This window comes from Panicum virgatum, chromosome 5K (genome assembly GCF_016808335.1).
Source record: "Panicum virgatum strain AP13 chromosome 5K, P.virgatum_v5, whole genome shotgun sequence".
Taxonomy (NCBI): domain Eukaryota; kingdom Viridiplantae; phylum Streptophyta; class Magnoliopsida; order Poales; family Poaceae; genus Panicum; species Panicum virgatum.
This window is the reverse complement of record NC_053140.1, coordinates 34,016,131-34,034,873: the sequence shown is the minus strand read 5'-3', so window position 1 is coordinate 34,034,873 and position 18,743 is coordinate 34,016,131. Positions and strand designations below refer to the sequence as shown.

Below are 18,743 nucleotides of genomic sequence, written 5' to 3'. Positions count from 1 at the left end.
GGCTATTCCGAGCCCTACTGATCAGGGGTTTGAAGGTTGACCCGCAGCGGGTTCGAAACAGCCGCCCCAGATCAACAGAGTCTGGGGCAATCTAGACATGCTCATACAAAGCTTAAGCCTCGAATGCGGAGTTTAAGATGCCCAACGTTGTGTTCGAGGCAGGACAGAAGCGGCTAGTACGAGGGATCCCATCAAGGGAGAGCATCGAGCCCTCGGACCCAATCGAACGGGTCTGAGCCCTGCCTAGCGGACCTCTACGAGCGCTTTACGGAACGTGTCTCCGGACCACGAGCCGACCCTCACCGAACGGGGCACGGACGTCTGCTCAAACCACCTGCTAACAGCTCACCGAAACATCCATGACTCGCAGCCCGGGCAAGGGTAGCATGGCTTGTTTCACCCCTCCACCTTGCAGAAAGGTTGACCGAGGGTCATACTAACAAGACGAGGGTCCCCCTTGATCGCCCTCACGTGGGCTAGGGCTCGGGGGCTCCACGCACATTTCGGTAAGAGCCACGCCCTCGATTGAGCCAGTTGCCGCCCGGCGGTGCAGTCCTGCGTGTCAGACATACCCCCTTGCACGTTCAGCGAGCCGTTTGAATTGGCCCAAAGGAAGTACGGGTCGCATTCCCAGTTGAATGCCGATGCCGGCTGAAATAATGCCAAGGCCTACTGAAACGAACGCTGAGAAGCCCTGCTACCCAGTCAACTGTACAAACACGATGCTCATAGCCCTTGGACGAGTGTTCCCACTCCTCCAAGACCTCGGAGCTACACCCGCGGGGTGTGCTAATGCGCCCCCATGGAAAGAACTTCACAAACTCGAGGGACAAAACTCCAAGTACACAAGCAAAAAAGCAATCCGCGCCGAAGAAGTAAAAACTTCATTGCTTCTTACAAGCAAAGTTTACAAAGGGTTACCGGCTCGAAGCCGTCGAAAGGTACAAACGCATTGCCACCTACATGGCAATTTTTCTGTCTTGGGAGGAGCAGCCGCCTATAAAGGACACCAAGTCCTTGGTCGACATTTCGGCCGGACTACGAGAAAAGCATGAGAAGCAATCTCTAGACTGCACGGGTCCGAAGGGATGCCCTTCTCGCAAGCTTTCTTCTAGCTTCCCCTCCACCAAAGACCTTGCGAGGGGTCTGGCTGGCGGACAGCACCCTCGGACGCCACCTCTCCGAAAGCCGTCTTGTCGCCAACGAGGACGTTGCGCAGAACGACGACGAAACCTGGCACCGCCCCCGCGCCCGAGACACTTCGCCATCCCTACAGGCTAGGGGACATCACAGAAGCCGACCCTCCACGGGACCTGTTGGCGCTCCTTAAGTACCCATTTTATCCCTTGTTTATCCTTCATAATGGCATGAATTTAATATCAAAATCACTAACCGTCCTAACCCCGGCCTAATTATTGGTCATTTTCACACTTGCACATATATTTTGGAGGAACTTCGTTTCTGCAGGTTTTTGGCCTATTTTGGAGCATGAAATGACGAGGCCCGTGATCGAGAGCTAACACGGAGAAAGACGAAGGCCAAAGCCCAATGGGAGGACCAAAGCTCATTCTACACATCCATCCTCCAAGAGAGCCCAAAGGACCAAGCCCACAAAGATGAGATCAAGATACTTCGGGATTAAGCAAAGCAAATGAATATTTAAGGAAGGATTCCCTATCCTATCCTTTCCCCGAAGATATCTCCAAGATAATGACGTCCAAAGGGGTGCAATCGTGAAGGACATAAACTCTAGAAGATGAGAGGAGTCTACACGCGAAAGATGAGACTGAGGCGAGCCCAAAAGAGGGTAGGCCGGCCGGCCTAGCCCATTTCCGAGGCGGTTCGGCCTCCCCTTCGACCAGTGGCTTCCTCGGCTCATAAATAGCTCGCACCTTATTCAACTCGCAACATCCATCCACCCAGAACTCAACGAAAACCTAGGGCCAAGACCGGAGGGAGATGACGGCCGCCGCAAGTCTTCGAAGTTGTCTAGGAGATGGCTTAGGCCGCCCCTAGCCGCCATGGCCTCCCTGTGTGGTTGTGCCATGGTGGAGTTCATGAGCTAATTGGAGTCGTCAATGGTATGTACTCGATGGTGACGATCCAAACGAATCTATTATGTGAGTAGTGATAATCATGTCTTCTGAATCTATTAGTGATTATGTTCTCTTTCGATTTCGTTCTTTTCTTTGGATTTGCTTCATCTTAGATCTATTATCGAGATAGATCGCTTAGCATGATCTTGTAGTCATGGTGGCTAGAGGTTCATGGCGGAACTACCAAAGGGGGTTCGACTTGTTTATCATGCTTCAGGGTGCTTTCGTCCAAAGGGGGGCGTCGTGACAGGGCGTTGCTTTAAGTAGATGGGGTATCGAAGGATCGGATTGGAGATTTTGGGTTTAAAGATGCCATTGATTGAGATGCATGATTTATTTGCTCGTTAGCTTGAACTACAACTAGATGACAATAGGCCTAGTCATGTCTTTGGTTTTGCTATGGTTACGCCTATGTTCATGGATGAGATCAACATTTACACAACACTCATATCTATTAAAGGTTACTCTATATGTGCAATTCATGCTTCATGTTAGGATAGATCCGTTAGATTAGATGGAAAACCTTGGGTAGTTCTTTGTCGATCCATGGATTGATAAACCCTTGGGGAATACTCTAAGGGAAAAGCTACACGATCCCGTGCGCTTGCGGTATATAAATTGGAGCGCTAAGGAGCGTCAACAAGCTCTTCTGGCGCCATTGCCGGGGATCGGCAACTTGAACCCTAGGGCGATCTATCTAGTTTTTTGGACTAACCTTAATTTTTATTATTGCATATACCCTTGTTTTCTTGTTTGTGTCCTTGAAAGCAGGTGGAAAAAGCCAGACACCAAACTTGGACTTCGAGAAATCCATAATCAACTTCAACAAATTTCAACAATCGGCAACAAGATGATCGAGGAGCCTCGACATGGAACATCGACAACGTCCACATCGACATGACGGCAACAACATCAAGATTCGCTCTTTACTCCCGAAAGTAAAAGATGATAAATAAGGTACGCTGCTGTGTCAATTAATTTTAAATACTAATGTTTTTGGGAAGAATTGTTTGTTCAAGCAATAGGTATGAAGCATGCCCGCGAAGAAAATTGTGCGATCATCATCATCTATGAAGTGTTACTGTTGTGATGATTTTTTCATCCAAGATCAGAGAAGTACCATGAGCAAATAATAAATTATTTTGAAGCTCCATCAAGTCTTCTTTCCAACGGATCAAGAACCGTCAACTTTGGAGATCGGTGTGAAGAGTTATGGTAAAATCTTTCAACGTTGCGTGTTCTGAAATCGCTCTCGACAGATTGCAGCGCCGTAATAAAACAAGCATAACTTCTTTATCCGGAGTCCAATTGGGGGGCGAATAATCACTTGTTAGAAAGATAATTTGATGCACCTTGCAATGGAGCAGAAGTTTGGTACATGTTCTGCACTGGATGAAGGAGAATTCAACGAGGACAGAGGCAGTAGCAACCGACGAAGAAGGTGATGATGATGTCAAAGGATGATTGGAAGGCTGTGTACGCAAAAGATGATGATTTGAAGTTGACCAAAGCTGGAGGTAACAAGATTAGAAGAACCACGACACCACCTTTCTTCTCCAGTGGGATGCTCGATATACTTCTAATCGAGTGATGCTATCAAGGAAGGAAACCGTTCGGATCATCAACATGAAGCACAGGAGCATCTTCCAATCCCAACATCTTGGGTATAGCAAGAACAATGGAGAAGACACATCATTGAAGCCGTGATATTTGCTGGTAATCAATGGTGATGACCTTGAAGCCTAAGGACGTACGACACTACGTTCCAAAGACCACATGATCGAGATCATTGACATCTTCGAATGAATTCAAAAGAAGATATTGTTCTCATCAATGTCCAGCTCAACCTCAGAAGCAAATAGTAGCATATTTTTGAATATTCAAAAGCTCCACGAAGTTCCCGTTCCAACGAATCAAGAACCAAGTCAATCGGAGATTCCTACAAGCGGGTATGGCCAAAACATTGAAGGTTGTGCACTCTGAAAATTTCTGGATAGTACGCAGCGCCAAAATTAAAACGGGCATAACTCCCTCGTTTGGACTCGGTTTAAGATGAATGATCACTCGTTGGAAAGGTAATTTCATAAACAATTCAATAGATCTACATTTTGGTATATGTTCTGTTGAGTATATAGGAGAGATTCCACGAAGAAGAGGCAGGAGCAACGCGATGAGAACAAGATAGAGAAGATGACGATGACAAAATGAAGGGGAGCTTGGGCGATGCTTTCATCAAGCGTACATGATAAAATTCAGAGGCTTGGAGCAGAGGAAGAACCCCAATGACATTGGCAAATGAAGGAACAAGCGGTCGACCTTCGACAAACGAAGATGTTGCAAACAAACCACGACGGATTACAAGAGCGCAACATTCAACACATGAAGACGTGAGAAGCAAACCACCACAGACCACGAAGAGTGCATCAAGATGACATCTCGCACAAAGCTCCATGACTCCAATGAGTATGAAAAAGCTCCGAGGCTAAGGTATACATTGAATTCTCAAGCTTCTATTGGTTTTGTTGATAATCTTTAAAAATCCCATGCTCGAACCGATAGTCGGAATGAAAGTTTAAATTCTATGCCTTGTTCTTTTGATGATAGGCTAGAGTTTCTTGAAAATATTGATTTCATGCTTAAAGAACCTCTAACTAATAATGAGCTTCGCGCTATGCAATAAACACATGCTGCATTTAATTACACCTGACTTGTTGATGAAATTTAATTGAGGATGTGATTATGTTGCATATGTTTACAAATAATTGCAAATCTCGATCTTGCTTTGCGCTTGGTCAAGCTCATGACCCTAAAAGAGCACATGTCGGGAGAAGCCCCGAATTTCACTAACCATGCAGGACATGAAACTCAAATGATGAGAAGGGAAACCGTGCCCAAAATTTTGAACTCCATCATCAACATCTTCAAGTTTCAAGAACTGACGTCGCTAAGCCTCATCAATTTTGTGCACAAGTCCAGAGATTTACAATGCAAGAAAGTTGAATATTCAGAATCTCCATCAAGTCCTCGGTTCAACGCATCGATGATCAATACAATTGAAGACCCACGGGAGAAGCTATTACTCAAACATCGGAGATGCACGTGCTGAAATCAGCACGGGGCAGATTGCAGTGACGGAGAAAAAGGGGCATAACTCCCTCAATTAGAATGTGTTTTGGGCAAATGAAGATTTGTTGGAAAGAAGATTTCGTGCACCTTGCATTGGACCAATTGGTTGGTGCAACTACCAATCTGGACAGAGAGGAAAATCCGTGAAAAGAAAGGTAGCGACGAAGGACAACAAAGAAGGAGGTGACGATGATGTGAGAGACGATTGGGCAAGTTTTCCATTAAGCGTGATTGATCATGTCCAACATGGGAAGTGGAATAAGAGCTGCATGGAACACCTTCACCTCTTGCATGAAGGACCATGGCTTCGCATCAATTTGAAGGTAAGAAAGTCGAGCTCTATGACTTTAAATGAAGCGTTTTGCGGGAGGCAACCCGATCTTTTATTTTATATATATTAATATGACTGTCTACATTGCACTCTTTAATCGGAATATCAAGTAACATTGTACCATTGCTCTAACAAAAACCACAACTTCATGTTGTTCATTCTAAATGTTATTGAGGGAGCACTTTGTTATTTAATCTTGGGAAACTTGTAGACCTTTTTGTGTGCCTATTAGTGTTTAGAGTCTTTTTATTTGTGTCCTTTTAGAGAGATTTATGAAGGATTGCACCACCCTTTCATTCTAAACTTGTGGCTAGTTAACTTAGGCTAACTTTTGTTTTGTTTTAGACCACCTCATCATGTCATATCATTTTGTTCACCCACCCCGTGTTGCATTGCATACCATGTTGTTCGTCTCACCCTTGTATTGCATTGCATGTTGTATTTAAAAAAAACTTTTTCTAAAAACATTGACTAGCCTCGCTTTTGAGATCCTAAAACCCTTAGGAAAACCACTCATAGAGCAATCCTAAAACCATAGGCTATGTTTTTCATTCAAAAAAAATCTAACTTTTGTTTCTCTCTAGTTTTTTTTAAAACCACCTTAGATAGAATTTCTATACCCAACACCCTCTCTTCAAAATTTTTGTTTTAAGCCAAAAAAATATAGGAATCCAATAAACCTACTTCTAAAATCTTGTTAGCTTGGTTGCTTGGTCCTTTTCGATAAATAACATTTTCATTGACAAAAGCCTCACTTCTTATGAAGTGTTGCGAAGACTTTTTGTCACTCTTAGCAATTGTTTTTTTATAAGCTAGTTGCGGAACAACATCGAAAGGTCTTTTCAACCCTGCTAACACTTGTTTTTACTAACTTTGCATTTGCACTTTGCATCCATTCCATTGTTCATGCCCTCATTTTGCTAGTTTGGTCTCAATCTTATTGGTGTATGCTTTCCTATCCATGTAATGCTATCATGATAGCATTTATCTTTTGCAATCTTATGTAAACGTGGTGTTTAAACTTGTTTGCGGACCTCCATCTTTAAGCTCTTTTGACCAAGATAGCAATCCATTTTGTTCTCATGTTGCTTTAGGTTGATTTATAAGCTTTGCAATGCGCTTTACCTTTCTTGCGTCGTGAAGAATTTTTAACCTTGAAATGAACATGGTGTTTTGACCTCGGTTATATCTTTATGGCTATATAGAAAATTAAGCAACCTAGTTGAAAACATGGTGTTTACAACTTGGTGCAAATATTGTCATTGTTTATATATCTTCCTTTCATCTGCATTTACACTTGCATTCACATACACCCATTAGGTTTAATTTTCACTAGACTAACTATGCCACAAGTTAAGTATCTTAGGGGATGTTTTTGATTTGTTGGCAATTGTTTCTACTCCCAACTGTCACCATGGGGGTAGAAATATGCACTTGATTGTTTTGCAGGCATGACAAAGCGTTTCCATGAATTCATGATCAAAGAAGAAATCAAATTCGTCAACATCTCCAAAGTTCGAGAGCAAGCCCCGCTGTTTTCATCAAATTTTGCACATGGACAGAGATGTACAAGGAAGAAAAAGTTGATATTCAGAAGCTCCATGAAATTCCTGTTCCAACGCATCCAATATCAATGAATTTGAAGACCCGTACAAGGAGATATGGCAAGAACATTGGACGTTGCACGTTCTGAAATTCGTCGAGACAGATTACAACACTGGGATAAAATAGACACAACTCTCTTGTTCGGAATCAATTTTGGGCGAATGAGGACTCGTTGGAAAGGAAAATTCGTGCACTTTGCAATGGAGCAATGTTTCAGTACATGTTCTGTTCTAGAAATTGAAAGAAAAATTCATGAAGATGAGGCAGCAATGGGACAACGAGGAATTGAAGGAGGCGACGACGACGTGAAGCAATGATTGGGACCATGACTTTGTACAAGAAGAAGTTGAAGGAAATTGAGGCAACAAAGGTGAAGACACATTGAAGATGATATTCATACACATGAGGGAAGGACTTCAAGAATTGCAAGATGGTCCATCTTCTCCTTCCACGTCTAGCATCATGCTAAGCATGGGGGAGGATTTCGTGGACAAGGAAAAAAGATCTCATGGAGTAAGATAATCACGGTTGCCACAAGATGCTCATGATTCTTCTTACATGCTTAGCACAATGCTTAAGTATGGGGGAGGCCGCGCTACACTTCATTACGAGCATCGAGAAGGACGGTAATTCTTCCTCAACTCTCTCTTTTTTTAAATGCTTGTACATATATACATTCAACCATAGATGCAACCTTTGTATATATCTCTCAACCTATCACATGGCTTCTAGGAGGACAACCTAGTTTTGTTTTTGTTTTCAATAAGTGTAGGATCACCATAACTTGTGCTCACCACATTGATACATTTTGGCAATGTCTTTTGCTTATGGAAAAATGCTGAAAGTTGCTGCATTGTTTTACCTACGCTATGTTGTATATGACTTGACCATTTGCTCTCAATTAAATAGAATTTAAATAATTAAATACCGGCTCTTTTATTTGTGGAGGTTAAATGACTAAATTCTAAACCCACATATTATATGTTGCTCTTTGATTTAAGTCTACCGATGACCTTACACCTTGTGTTGTTTGATTTGAAAACTTAATTCCTATGCTATCTACATTTGTGAATCTCTTGCAAAGTTCTACCTACCAAAGCCTATACATACATATTCTTTCATGATGAAACCTTTAGATTGCAAACTTATATTTTGATGAGTTAGATTAAGATTGATTTCTTTGGTATGAGACTAAGAAGCTGGTCATTCTGTTTTTTTTGTGAAACCTTCTTTTTACTAACCTATTTATCCATGCATTGTGAGTTTCTACTCCGAAAATTTTACAAACCTCGCTGGATATCCACCCTAAACCTAAAATATCTTTTATGTGATTACCTCCTTGACCACAACCCAATTTGAGTATGGATTATCATTTCGACGGAATCAAAAGAATCAAGGGCACCATATAAAGAAAAGTTTTGGGAGACAAGGCTCCCCAGAGATTCAAGAGGTTCTACGAAGAAGAAGGTGAATTTGAGATACTTACCCTATCTAGTTGGTTCTCCCACTAAGTACTCTATGTTATCAAAAGTTCTAAGGAGCAAAAAGAAAGAGAAAAAAAAGAAAGAGAAAAATAGAAAAATGAAAAAAAAAGCAGAAAAGAAAAGAAAAACGAAAGAATAAAAGAGAAGAATAAAATGCTCCTTAGCTATTTTTGGCTTCATTAATTTTCCAAGTTACTTTGAAGAACTATTCCATACTCAAATCTTACAACCATGTGTAATCCGATAACGAGAACTTTATTCGTGTCTCGGGATCATCCATTTGCCACTTGCACAAGTACACCTATCTAAATGTGTGTGTTTCATCTTTCTCCCTTTCCAACATTATTTTCCAATGGCCTTTTTGACTAGTCTCGGTAATTCCATTAGATCTCTCTTAGTTTGATAATATTTTAAGTATAATATTTTGCTAGGATTATTTTTACCTACCAAGCTCCACATAAGCCTTCCACTTTTATATATGAGTAGAATAGGTTGAAGACAATCTAATGTAGCTTTGAACGACTTGATGAGATGAGTATTTTCATGATCTTTTGTAAGATAACCTCACTTGTGTTTGATATGTATTCTTTTGAAAACTCTTCACGATGAAATATGGTAAAGGTTTGAAGTTCGCTTAAGTTTGAGAGCATTGCATTTATTTATTTATTATTGTGGCTTGTTCTTTAATTGCTAGTTTATCTTCCATAATGAAAAAGTAGCCGGTCACAACATGAACTTAAATGCTAAATACTTGAGAGAGCAATATGTCTTGTTATGTACGACTAAGTGCAGAGATGACATTGAGGGGCAACGCTGATTTCTTTATAAGCAAAGCTACTGGACTTACTCGAGGACGAGCAAGGTTTGAGCATGGGGGAATGTTGGCACTCCTTAAGTACCCATTTTATCCCTTATTTATCCTTGATAATGGCATAAATTTAATATCAAAATCACTAACCATCCTAACCCCGGCCTAATTATTGGTCATTTTCACACTTGCACATATATTTTGGAGGAACTTTGTTTCTGTAAGTTTTTGGACTATTTTGGAGCATGAAATGACGAGGCCCGTGATAGAGCGCTAACACGGAAAAAGACGAAGGCCAAAGCCCAAAGGGAGGACCAAAGCCCATTCATGCACATCCATCCTCCAAGAGAGCCCAAAGGACCAAGCCCACAAAGATGACATCAAGATACTTCGGGATTAAACAAAGCAAATGAAGATTTAAGGAAGGATTCCCTATCCTATACTTTCCCCGAAGATATCTCCAAGATAACGACGTCCAAAGGGGTGCAATCGTGAAGGACATAAACTCTAGAAGATGTGAGGAGTCTATACGCGAAAGATGAGACCGAGGCGAGCCCGAAAGAGGGTAGGCCGGCCGGCCTAGCCCGTTTCTGAGGCGGTTCGACCTCCCCTTCGACCGGTGGCTTCCTCGGCTCATAAATAGCTCGCACCTTATTCAACTTGCAACATCCATCCACCCAGAACTCAACGAAAACCTAGGGCCAAGACCGGAGGGAGACGACAGCCGCCGCAAGTCTTCGAAGTTGTCTAGGAGATGGCTTAGGCCGCCCCTAGCCGCCATGGCCTCCCTGCGTGGTTGTGCCATGGTGGAGTTCATGAGCTAGTTGGAGTCATCAATGGTATGTACTCGGTGGCGATGATCCAAACGAATCTATTATGTGAGTAGTAATAATCATGTCTTCCGAATCTATTAGTGATCATGTTCTCTCTTTCGATTTCGTTCTTTTCTTTGGATTTGCTTCATCTTAGATCTATTATCGAGATAGATCGCTTAGCATGATCTTGTAGTCATGGTGGCTAGAGGTTCATGGCGGAACTACCAAAGGGGGTTCGACTTGTTTATCATGCTTCAGGGTGCTTTCGTCCAAAGGGGGGCGTCGTGACAGGGCGTTGCTTTAAGTAGATGGGGTATCGAAGGATCGGATTGGAGATTTTGGGTTTAAAGATTCTATTGATTGAGATGCATGATTTATTTGCTCGTTAGCTTGAACTACAACTAGATGACAATAGGCCTAGTCATGTCTTTGGTTTTGCTATGGTTACGCCTATGTTCATGGATGAGATCAACCTTTACACAACACTCATATCTATTAAAGTTTACTCTATATGTGCAATTCATGCTTCATGTTAGGATAGATCTGTTAGATTAGATGGAAAACCTTGGGTAGTTCTTTGTCGATCCACGGATTGATAAACCTTGGGGGAATACTCTAAAGGAAAATCTACACGATCCCGTGCGCTTGCGGTATATAAATTGGGGGCGCTAAGGAGCGTCAACAGGCCCGATGTTCTTCTGCTGATTCCACTGAAGCTGAGGGATGGTAAGCACACCCTCTCCAGCATTCGCCCACCGCTCGCAAGCATTCTTCTAGCCTCAAACCTAAGGATGTTGAACCACCCAGTCCGGGGGTCGGCCAAGGGAAACGGAATGAAACATTACAAGTTAAAGGGAGGTTAGGAGCATAGGCAGGGGAGCTGGAGAGGCAAGGGAGTCCCCGAACCCCTATTTATAGCCTCATCGGCGCTAAGCCTTGACTCACAACGTGGGCGGGGTCTGTAGCACCCGTGAAGGCACAACGCCCCACAAGCAAAGGATGCCCTTGCTCGGCACGCCATGAAGCAACTGAACGAAATCAAGCCGAGCCACTGTGCACCGAGCAGCGTGGCGTCAGGCACCGCCCGACTGTCCTCAAATGGCGCGCCGCGAATCGCCAAACGGGGCAGAGCTGAGACCCTGCGCGTTGGACAGCGCAGCGCCAGCACTAGCCACAGGGCAGCAAGCGCCATCATGACCCTGGCCTGCTCAGCGCGATGACGCATCTTGTCACTAATACAAAACCAAGAGGGGCGTGTGCCTCGGAGTGCTTTCTCTACAAGCGCACTACCCCGACCGATGAGTCATCACATCACGTAGGCGAGCGCCCAGACGCGCCCAGCGGGAGCGCTACACCGATCGATCACATCAAGAAGTCAAATCGCCAAACACCCTCTGGCTACTGTCGGGTACCATAACTATGGGGCACCCTAACCTAGGACTAAAACACCCTCAACACGCGCAAAACAGAATTCAGCACTCGGGCCGGATCCTTCTCAAACTCGGACGACCCGAAGCCTCTTCAGGTACGGAAAGCCCAAGTCACGCATGGCCCGCGGCCCAGCACCTCGGTACGACCTCTCTAAGGCCTCGTTGACTGTGGAAGAAATCTCCGCCTCGCTCGAGGGCTCCCTCCAAGGACACTCGAAGCAAAGGCAATCTCCGACTCGCTCGAAGGTCGCCCGCCGGCCCCCCCCCAGTGCGAGGACGGACTCCGCGTCGCTCAAGGCTCCCCCAGCCGAGTCCTCCGCGGACCCTCGGCACGGGCGCAATCTCCGCCTCGTTCGAGACCGCCGTCGGCGGACTGGAATGGCGGCCCAACCACCCGACGAGACGGGCGCATTGACTCACCAACCACTCCACGGCATGGGGCGGGAATCAGGCGGTGTCGGGCGGCGTCAGCTGGCGTCGGCCATCATGCCACACAGCGGACATGACCGGGGTCTCATCAGCCTGCGGCCGCTACTGTGCTACTGTTCCCAGCTGGGGGCGGGTCTGCAGAGCCCTGTGCGGACTTGCCTGACGCCTCCCACCACTGTGCTGCCTACCCCTTATACCTTTCTTCCTTGCAGGACCTTCGGAGAGCATGGGCAACGACACTCGAGCGCAGTACGAGCCTGGACCGAAGCAAGGCCGGCGCCTTTAACACCTTCGACGCCCCACCTCATCCGATGTGGGGTTCTGCGCACTTCTACAGTTATCACCACGCCGTTGACTGGCGCCACAGGACAAGGACGCGCTCCGGGCATGGGCGAAAGGATTCGCGAGGACGATGACCATGACTTACGCCATGCTCCACAGTGCTCGGAGACAGGGAAGACCAACTGTCCACCCCCGGACCACGGGGGGAGTAGACGACCTCACTGATCCCCCATTCATGTAACCCTTCCTCCTTGAGCCTATAAAAGGGGGAGGGGGGACGGATCGAACGACGACAAGAAGGCACGTGCTCACTCCACTATTATTGGCACTCGCCTCAATCACTCCTAGTACACCTAGAGACCTGGGAGCTTCTCTCCCTCTCTCGCCTCAGCTTGTACCCCCTACTACAAGCACTTCGGTGCAAGTAATACAGTGCACACTCCTCTGCTGGACGTACGGCCCCACCGGTCGGAACTAGGATAAACCCGGTGTCATTGTGTTTTCTCTTGCATCAACCATCTGGAGACCGGAACACGCAGCATATTCACTAATTGGTGCTAGACCGCAAGGTCGACACCGACAAAATGAATACCTAAATTTTTTTGCATATTCTAATTTTGGCAAGCTAACATATGGGATTGATTTGATTTTGGTAGTACAAAACTTGGTAGCAAACCAATCTCCAGTCATCTCTTTCAATGCAAATCCGTTTCAAGTCATCAACACGACGGGAATTCTTCCAACTTATAATTACTCTCCTCCCATAGAAATCGACAGTGGTGGATGCAGCACACCTCTCTTCGCATCTACGGGCCTCGGCTCCTCTCGCCCGCAGCCCACTCCACCTTCCCTCCCGGCCTCCCCTAATAAATGCACAAAATTTCCCCCTCCTCTTTTGTCTTTCCTTCTATTTCCTTCGATTCGCGTTCGAATCTGCCGCCCCGAGGTTCCAAACCCTAGCTTCGTCCCATCGTCCGCGAACCCTACCTAGATCCGAAATCCACCACCAGTCATCCCCTCATCCCCGATCCTAACCCTTCTCTTTGCAGTCGATCCTACCCCGGCCCGTTCGTTTCTCTTTTCCTCCGTCCCCGAGATCTCGAGGTGAGCGTTTTGGTGCGGCTGGAACTGCTTCGTCAGGTTCGCGTGGTGGTCTGTGCTTCGTGATCTTCATACGCGTGCGTTCGTGGTTTTGCCGCCGCAGGCAGCATGGTGGAGGCGAAGGACAACGAGGTGTACGAGGAGGATCTCGTCGACTACGAGGAGGAGGTGGAGAATGTCGCCGACGGCGCCCCAACCAACGGCTCCGCCGATGTCGTCAAAAAGTACGTGCTACGGGGCGGTTTCCGCTTGCCAGGTTTCGTGGTTGGGAAGTCTGATCTGACGAATTGGGATTCGCGGTGTGTGGACAGGGGGTACGTGGGGATCCACAGCTCGGGGTTCAGAGACTTCCTGCTCAAGCCGGAGCTTCTCCGGGCCATCCAGGATTGCGGATTTGAGCATCCTTCCGAAGGCAAGCTTACTTCACTGCTGTTGCTGCTTAGATGCCTCAGAATCAATATATGTGGACTATGTGCTATTTTGCTTCTTAAATTGCAAGTTTGTGGCTCTTTGGGGTATGTATGTTCCTTGGGCTCGAAATCTAGCTATTTGACCCCTCTAGCCTGACTGTCTGTGTTGAAGTGCAATTGGATAATCTGATTGTGAGTTTTGTTCAGGCTGCTAGGCTATGGTTTGGCAGCTTGTTGCTTTAGGCTTTGTGGGTGTGGGCAGTTTTGTTTGAATCTCATATAGTTGATAGTTGGAGTCGTAACTGGATATGGTACAACAATCTAATCTTGGGTTGTGCTGTTCAGCGCTGACTTTCATTGCTGCCAATGATAAATCACGACAATTTTGATTAAGCATCAAAGAGAACTGTCATCTGTTTCAGTGTTGTTGCCTGTTTACTCTTGCTAGTAGAGTCAAAGAAATATTCTTATTCATTTTCTGTAACACCTAAAATAGTGCATCTCTATCATCACATTTTAGCTACTTAGCTATTGGAGCTGTAAACTGAATGATGAATAAAGAGAGTTTCTCTAAGTAATATGATGACCTGAGTTTCCTTCCCCAAATAAGCTGATTTGTAGTTTTGTCTCAAGTCAACTATTTTAAATTTAACCAACCTTATAGTATTTATAATTCTTTATTAGACTGAATAGTATCAGTAGATCCATCATGACATTCATTTTCGAGGTGCACTTATTTGGTGTTGTAGATGGTGGTATTCCTCTATAAAATTTCGTCCATTTAAGATAGCTTGATTTAGGACAAAACTAAAAATCAATGTATTTTGGACTGAGTGGGTACAACTGTACATGAATACCTTGATATGTCTCACATCAATGAACAATTAAGTCAAGTACCGGTTGTTTAATAGGTTTATAAACCCCTTTGGAATGTTGTTGCTGTGTTGGTCTATTAGGTGATATGGGCATGTGTTTTTGAGTGCAACCTTGGCGTGGATAATCTTGGACAAAGTTTGTATATATATGTAACAATACAAATTACCAAATCATGCTAGTGCAAAAAAGGTAGAAAGAAAATTCAACCAACATTAATTTTGCATGTACAAAACTTGTCGCACAACCTTTTCTTTGAAGTTGAATCAGATTGAATAACAGTCAAGTATCTATCCTTGCATATATTGTCTGTTGATCTATATCTGCAATAGTATGGTTGTTAAATTTCCACTTGTTGGTGTGCAGGTACAAATTCTTCTGACATTTCCTTCTGGAGGAGAGAATATGGTATAACTTTTCATTAACGGACACAGAAGGTTGATTTTTTTCTTACTGGGGTGCTGCTCCAACTTTGTTTGGTTCCACATCAGTGCAACATGAATGCATCCCTCAAGCCATTCTTGGAATGGATGTTATCTGTCAAGCAAAATCTGGGATGGGTAAGACTGCGGTTTTTGTCCTCTCAACTCTTCAGCAGATTGATCCTGTTGCTGGTCAAGTAGCTGCACTTGTGTTGTGCCACACAAGAGAGCTAGCTTACCAGGTTTGTATGCTGTTTCCTCAGTTCTTCACTTCTACTCTTGAATATATTCGCATATGCTGACTGTCTTTTTACTTCACATCCTGTAGATTTGCCATGAATTTGAGAGATTTAGCAAATACCTGCCTGAATTAAGAGTCGCTGTCTTCTATGGTGGTGTTCACATAAAAAATCATAAGGATCTGTTGAAGAATGAATGCCCCCATATTGTGGTTGGCACGCCTGGAAGGATACTTGCTCTAGCTAGAGATAAGGACCTTCCCTTGAAAAACGTGCGGCATTTCACTCTTGATGAATGTGATAAGATGCTTGAATCACTTGGTAAGCTGTCTTTCCTGGCATATTTCTATTTATAAACTGTCTTGACCTTTTGGTATCCGGTTCTTTCATTTGCACTGTATCATAGTTCTCTAATTAACTTGTATACGTATTCTCCAGACATGCGTAGAGATGTCCAGGAGATCTTCAAAATGACTCCCCGTGATAAGCAAGTGATGATGTTTTCAGCAACCCTCAGCAAGGAAATTCGCCCAGTTTGCAAGAAATTCATGCAAGATGTAATGTCCTGTGGCCCAACTCATTTCAATTGCACTTCCTCCTGTCTGTCCCTCCTTGCTTCTGGCAGTTATGCATGTATGTCGATATGAGAGATGGTTCTATTATCAGTAGGTTGAAGGGATTGCTGGTTGCTTTCCTGAGCACCTGTCATTACCTTTAAGCGACAACCTTGGTTGATAGCAAAGTTATTTGGTGACTTCAGTCTTGGCATTGGTTTATCAACTATAACCTGTGCACATTCTGAGTGTCTGTGATGAAGTGAAATCTTCAGTTGTCATTGTGAACTGTTCAGGGGAGAATGTGGGGTTAGGATTTGGGAGGGTGATTATATGGTAGATCTTGCAAGGCCAGTTTTGATTTTATCAGTTGCTGTATTTTTATTGTACTGGGATTCTACTGCATCAGTGCAAATTGCCTCTGGTGCTACCATTCATGATCAGTGCAGACAAATCTGCTTTTCTTTTGGCTGGAATTCTTATACCAAGCACAGTTGGCATGGTCAAATCCCAGTACTCAGTGCATAACTGAAGCTACAGGAGGCAGAAAAATTCTGACATCAGCAGAATCTATTGATATACCTTCTGGAAAGGCTCGAGTTGCATTGGTCCCAGCACTAATATCTTTATCTATCATTTGTTGCCTTACAGCCTATGGAAATTTATGTTGATGATGAGGCTAAACTGACCCTTCATGGTCTAGTTCAGGTAACATGAAGTATCCATTAGAAAGTTGAACTGCCTTTTAACATTGTGTTCATCTTGTGTTAACTTTTCAGTTCTGATTTCAGCACTACATCAAATTGAGTGAGGCAGAGAAGAATCGGAAGTTGAATGATCTCTTAGATGCGCTTGACTTCAACCAAGTGGTGATATTTGTCAAAAGTGTTAGTAGAGCTGCAGAGCTGAACAAGTTGCTCGGTGAATGCAATTTCCCCTCAATCTGCATACATTCTGGAATGACGCAAGAAGAGAGGTTTGTGCCATTTGCTGTCTGGCCCTCTATTTATGCCACTGTTATATTGGCTTGATTATGCTGGGCTTAGCTTTTCATGATTTTGTGTGATTAATGATCAGCTCCATGATTTATGAGCTTGTTATTAGATGATTCTAATCAAATCAGTTTTGTGATATAAGCTTGTGCTGCATATGGGGTTCACTGATTTGAGGTCTTACATATCACTGAACTTCCACATGCTGTAGATGATTTACTTTTCTTTTTGTGCATGGCAATGGGGAAATCCCCATTATTTTCCTAAAAAGGATATAATGATAGAAGGAAGTAGTGGCATAATCATGCTAGTGATTTGGATGTAAATTGGTATGGATGGCACCAGAGTTAATTTATATCCATATATTGTTCTAATAATGTTTAGAACTAGGTGCAGACTGATGCCAGTGCTGTCCAGTACCATCCAATCTTTTTTGAAGCACACAATGGAAGAATGCCTTTATTTTGTCTCCAGTTCATTGCTAGCCCTAAGCATTACAAATTTACAATGTGTTGGCATGTCCAGTGTAACCATTGGCTGTAGTTGATTTTTTTTTCACCGGATTGATGCAATGCATCTGTGTGTGAAGTTCGAAGACATTTGCACTTTGCACTCTCTTTTCAACTGCTCTTCCGATCTAACTGTGGGGCTTCGATAGGTTGACCCGATACAAGAACTTCAAGGAAGGACACAAGAGGATTCTTGTGGCTACTGATTTGGTCGGTAGGGGAATTGATATTGAGCGTGTCAACATTGTTGTAAACTATGATATGCCAGATTCTGCGGATACCTACTTGCATAGGGTAATTGTTGCACCCCTCTTGCAAGTGCTGGGCTGGTTTTTATCATTTTACCATCTCTTTTTGATGCATTTGCCATTGCAGGTTGGTCGGGCTGGACGTTTTGGCACCAAGGGACTTGCAATAACATTTGTTTCTTCTGCATCCGATTCTGATGTTCTCAATCAGGTTTGTGCCGTTGCCCTTTCTCCGTCCCTTTTACTTATCTGGTGTCATAGCAAATTCTGACAATATATGCTTAAAGGTGCAAGAAAGGTTTGAGGTTGACATAAAGGCACTGCCTGATCAGATTGACACTTCAATATACAGTAAGTACCGTATCTTATAGTTGTTAACTGGCATCCATGGTACTGAGATATGCTGCCACTTCAAGTGCTGATGTGTTTTATTATGTCGGTTAATCTACAGTGCCATCTTGAGGATCCAAGTGAAGGATGGTTTGCTTCAATGCATCATCTTGGGATGACTACTAGATAACCTTGTATCTCCTGAAGATGTTCCATCTGTACTTATTCGGCAGTTTAGGTCCAAAGACCATGAAACTATTGGTGCTCATGTTTTTAGGATTTTATTTGCATGTCACATTTTCTATGTTATTGGCAAACATTTTTATTGTTCGCTGCATGACCCATGTTACCCGCCTGATTTCCTTTGGATCTGTCATCCTGCCCACTTTGGCACCTGTTGTATCCATCCTGTAACATTCCTCCGTGAGCCTTTGACGTGCTGTGGGTGGCGCTAAGGCAAGTGTACATCATACATGGCTCATTAAAGCCTTGTTTGGATAACCTCGGATTAAAGTTTTGTCTGGACTAGAGAGGGAGAGGGAGAGGGAGAGAGAGAGAGAGAGAGAGAGAGAGAGTTCATTTAGTTCTTCCTTTTTGCATATGCGCGGAGGAAGGGTGATCTGCTCATTTCTTGGATGGTTGGTTCCTTTTGGCTGCTT

General features: G+C 44.1%; 1 protein-coding gene across 2 annotated transcripts; it reads left to right on the top strand.

The window, feature by feature from the left end:
- The first annotated feature begins 13,298 nt into the window (after nt 1–13,298).
- LOC120709515 (DEAD-box ATP-dependent RNA helicase 15-like) lies at nt 13,299–18,477 on the top strand. Of its 2 annotated transcripts, none has more exons than XM_039995190.1 (12): nt 13,299–13,510; nt 13,611–13,731; nt 13,819–13,919; nt 15,157–15,454; nt 15,541–15,772; nt 15,890–16,008; nt 16,657–16,713; nt 16,797–16,981; nt 17,656–17,800; nt 17,882–17,965; nt 18,042–18,105; nt 18,206–18,477. In XM_039995190.1, exons 4-12 carry the CDS (start codon nt 15,317–15,319, stop codon nt 18,214–18,216), a joined length of 1,035 nt encoding a protein of 344 aa, XP_039851124.1. In that variant the 5' UTR covers nt 13,299–13,510; nt 13,611–13,731; nt 13,819–13,919; nt 15,157–15,316; the 3' UTR covers nt 18,217–18,477. The 2 variants fall into 2 exon arrangements, with proteins under 2 accessions (XP_039851124.1, XP_039851122.1); XM_039995188.1 differs by having other exon boundaries at nt 15,282–15,454; nt 18,206–18,457.
- Nucleotides 18,478–18,743: the final 266 nt, after the last annotated feature.

Coding starts and splice junctions, on each gene's coding strand:
- LOC120709515 (XM_039995188.1), top strand. CDS start 13,616: ATGGTGGAGGCGAAGGACAACGAGGTGTACGAGGAGGATCTCGTCGAC. Junction 13,920..15,281: donor ATTTGAGCATCCTTCCGAAG/GCAAGCTTACTT, acceptor GTTCCACATCAG/TGCAACATGAATGCATCCCT. Junction 17,801..17,881: donor CGGATACCTACTTGCATAGG/GTAATTGTTGCA, acceptor TTGCCATTGCAG/GTTGGTCGGGCTGGACGTTT.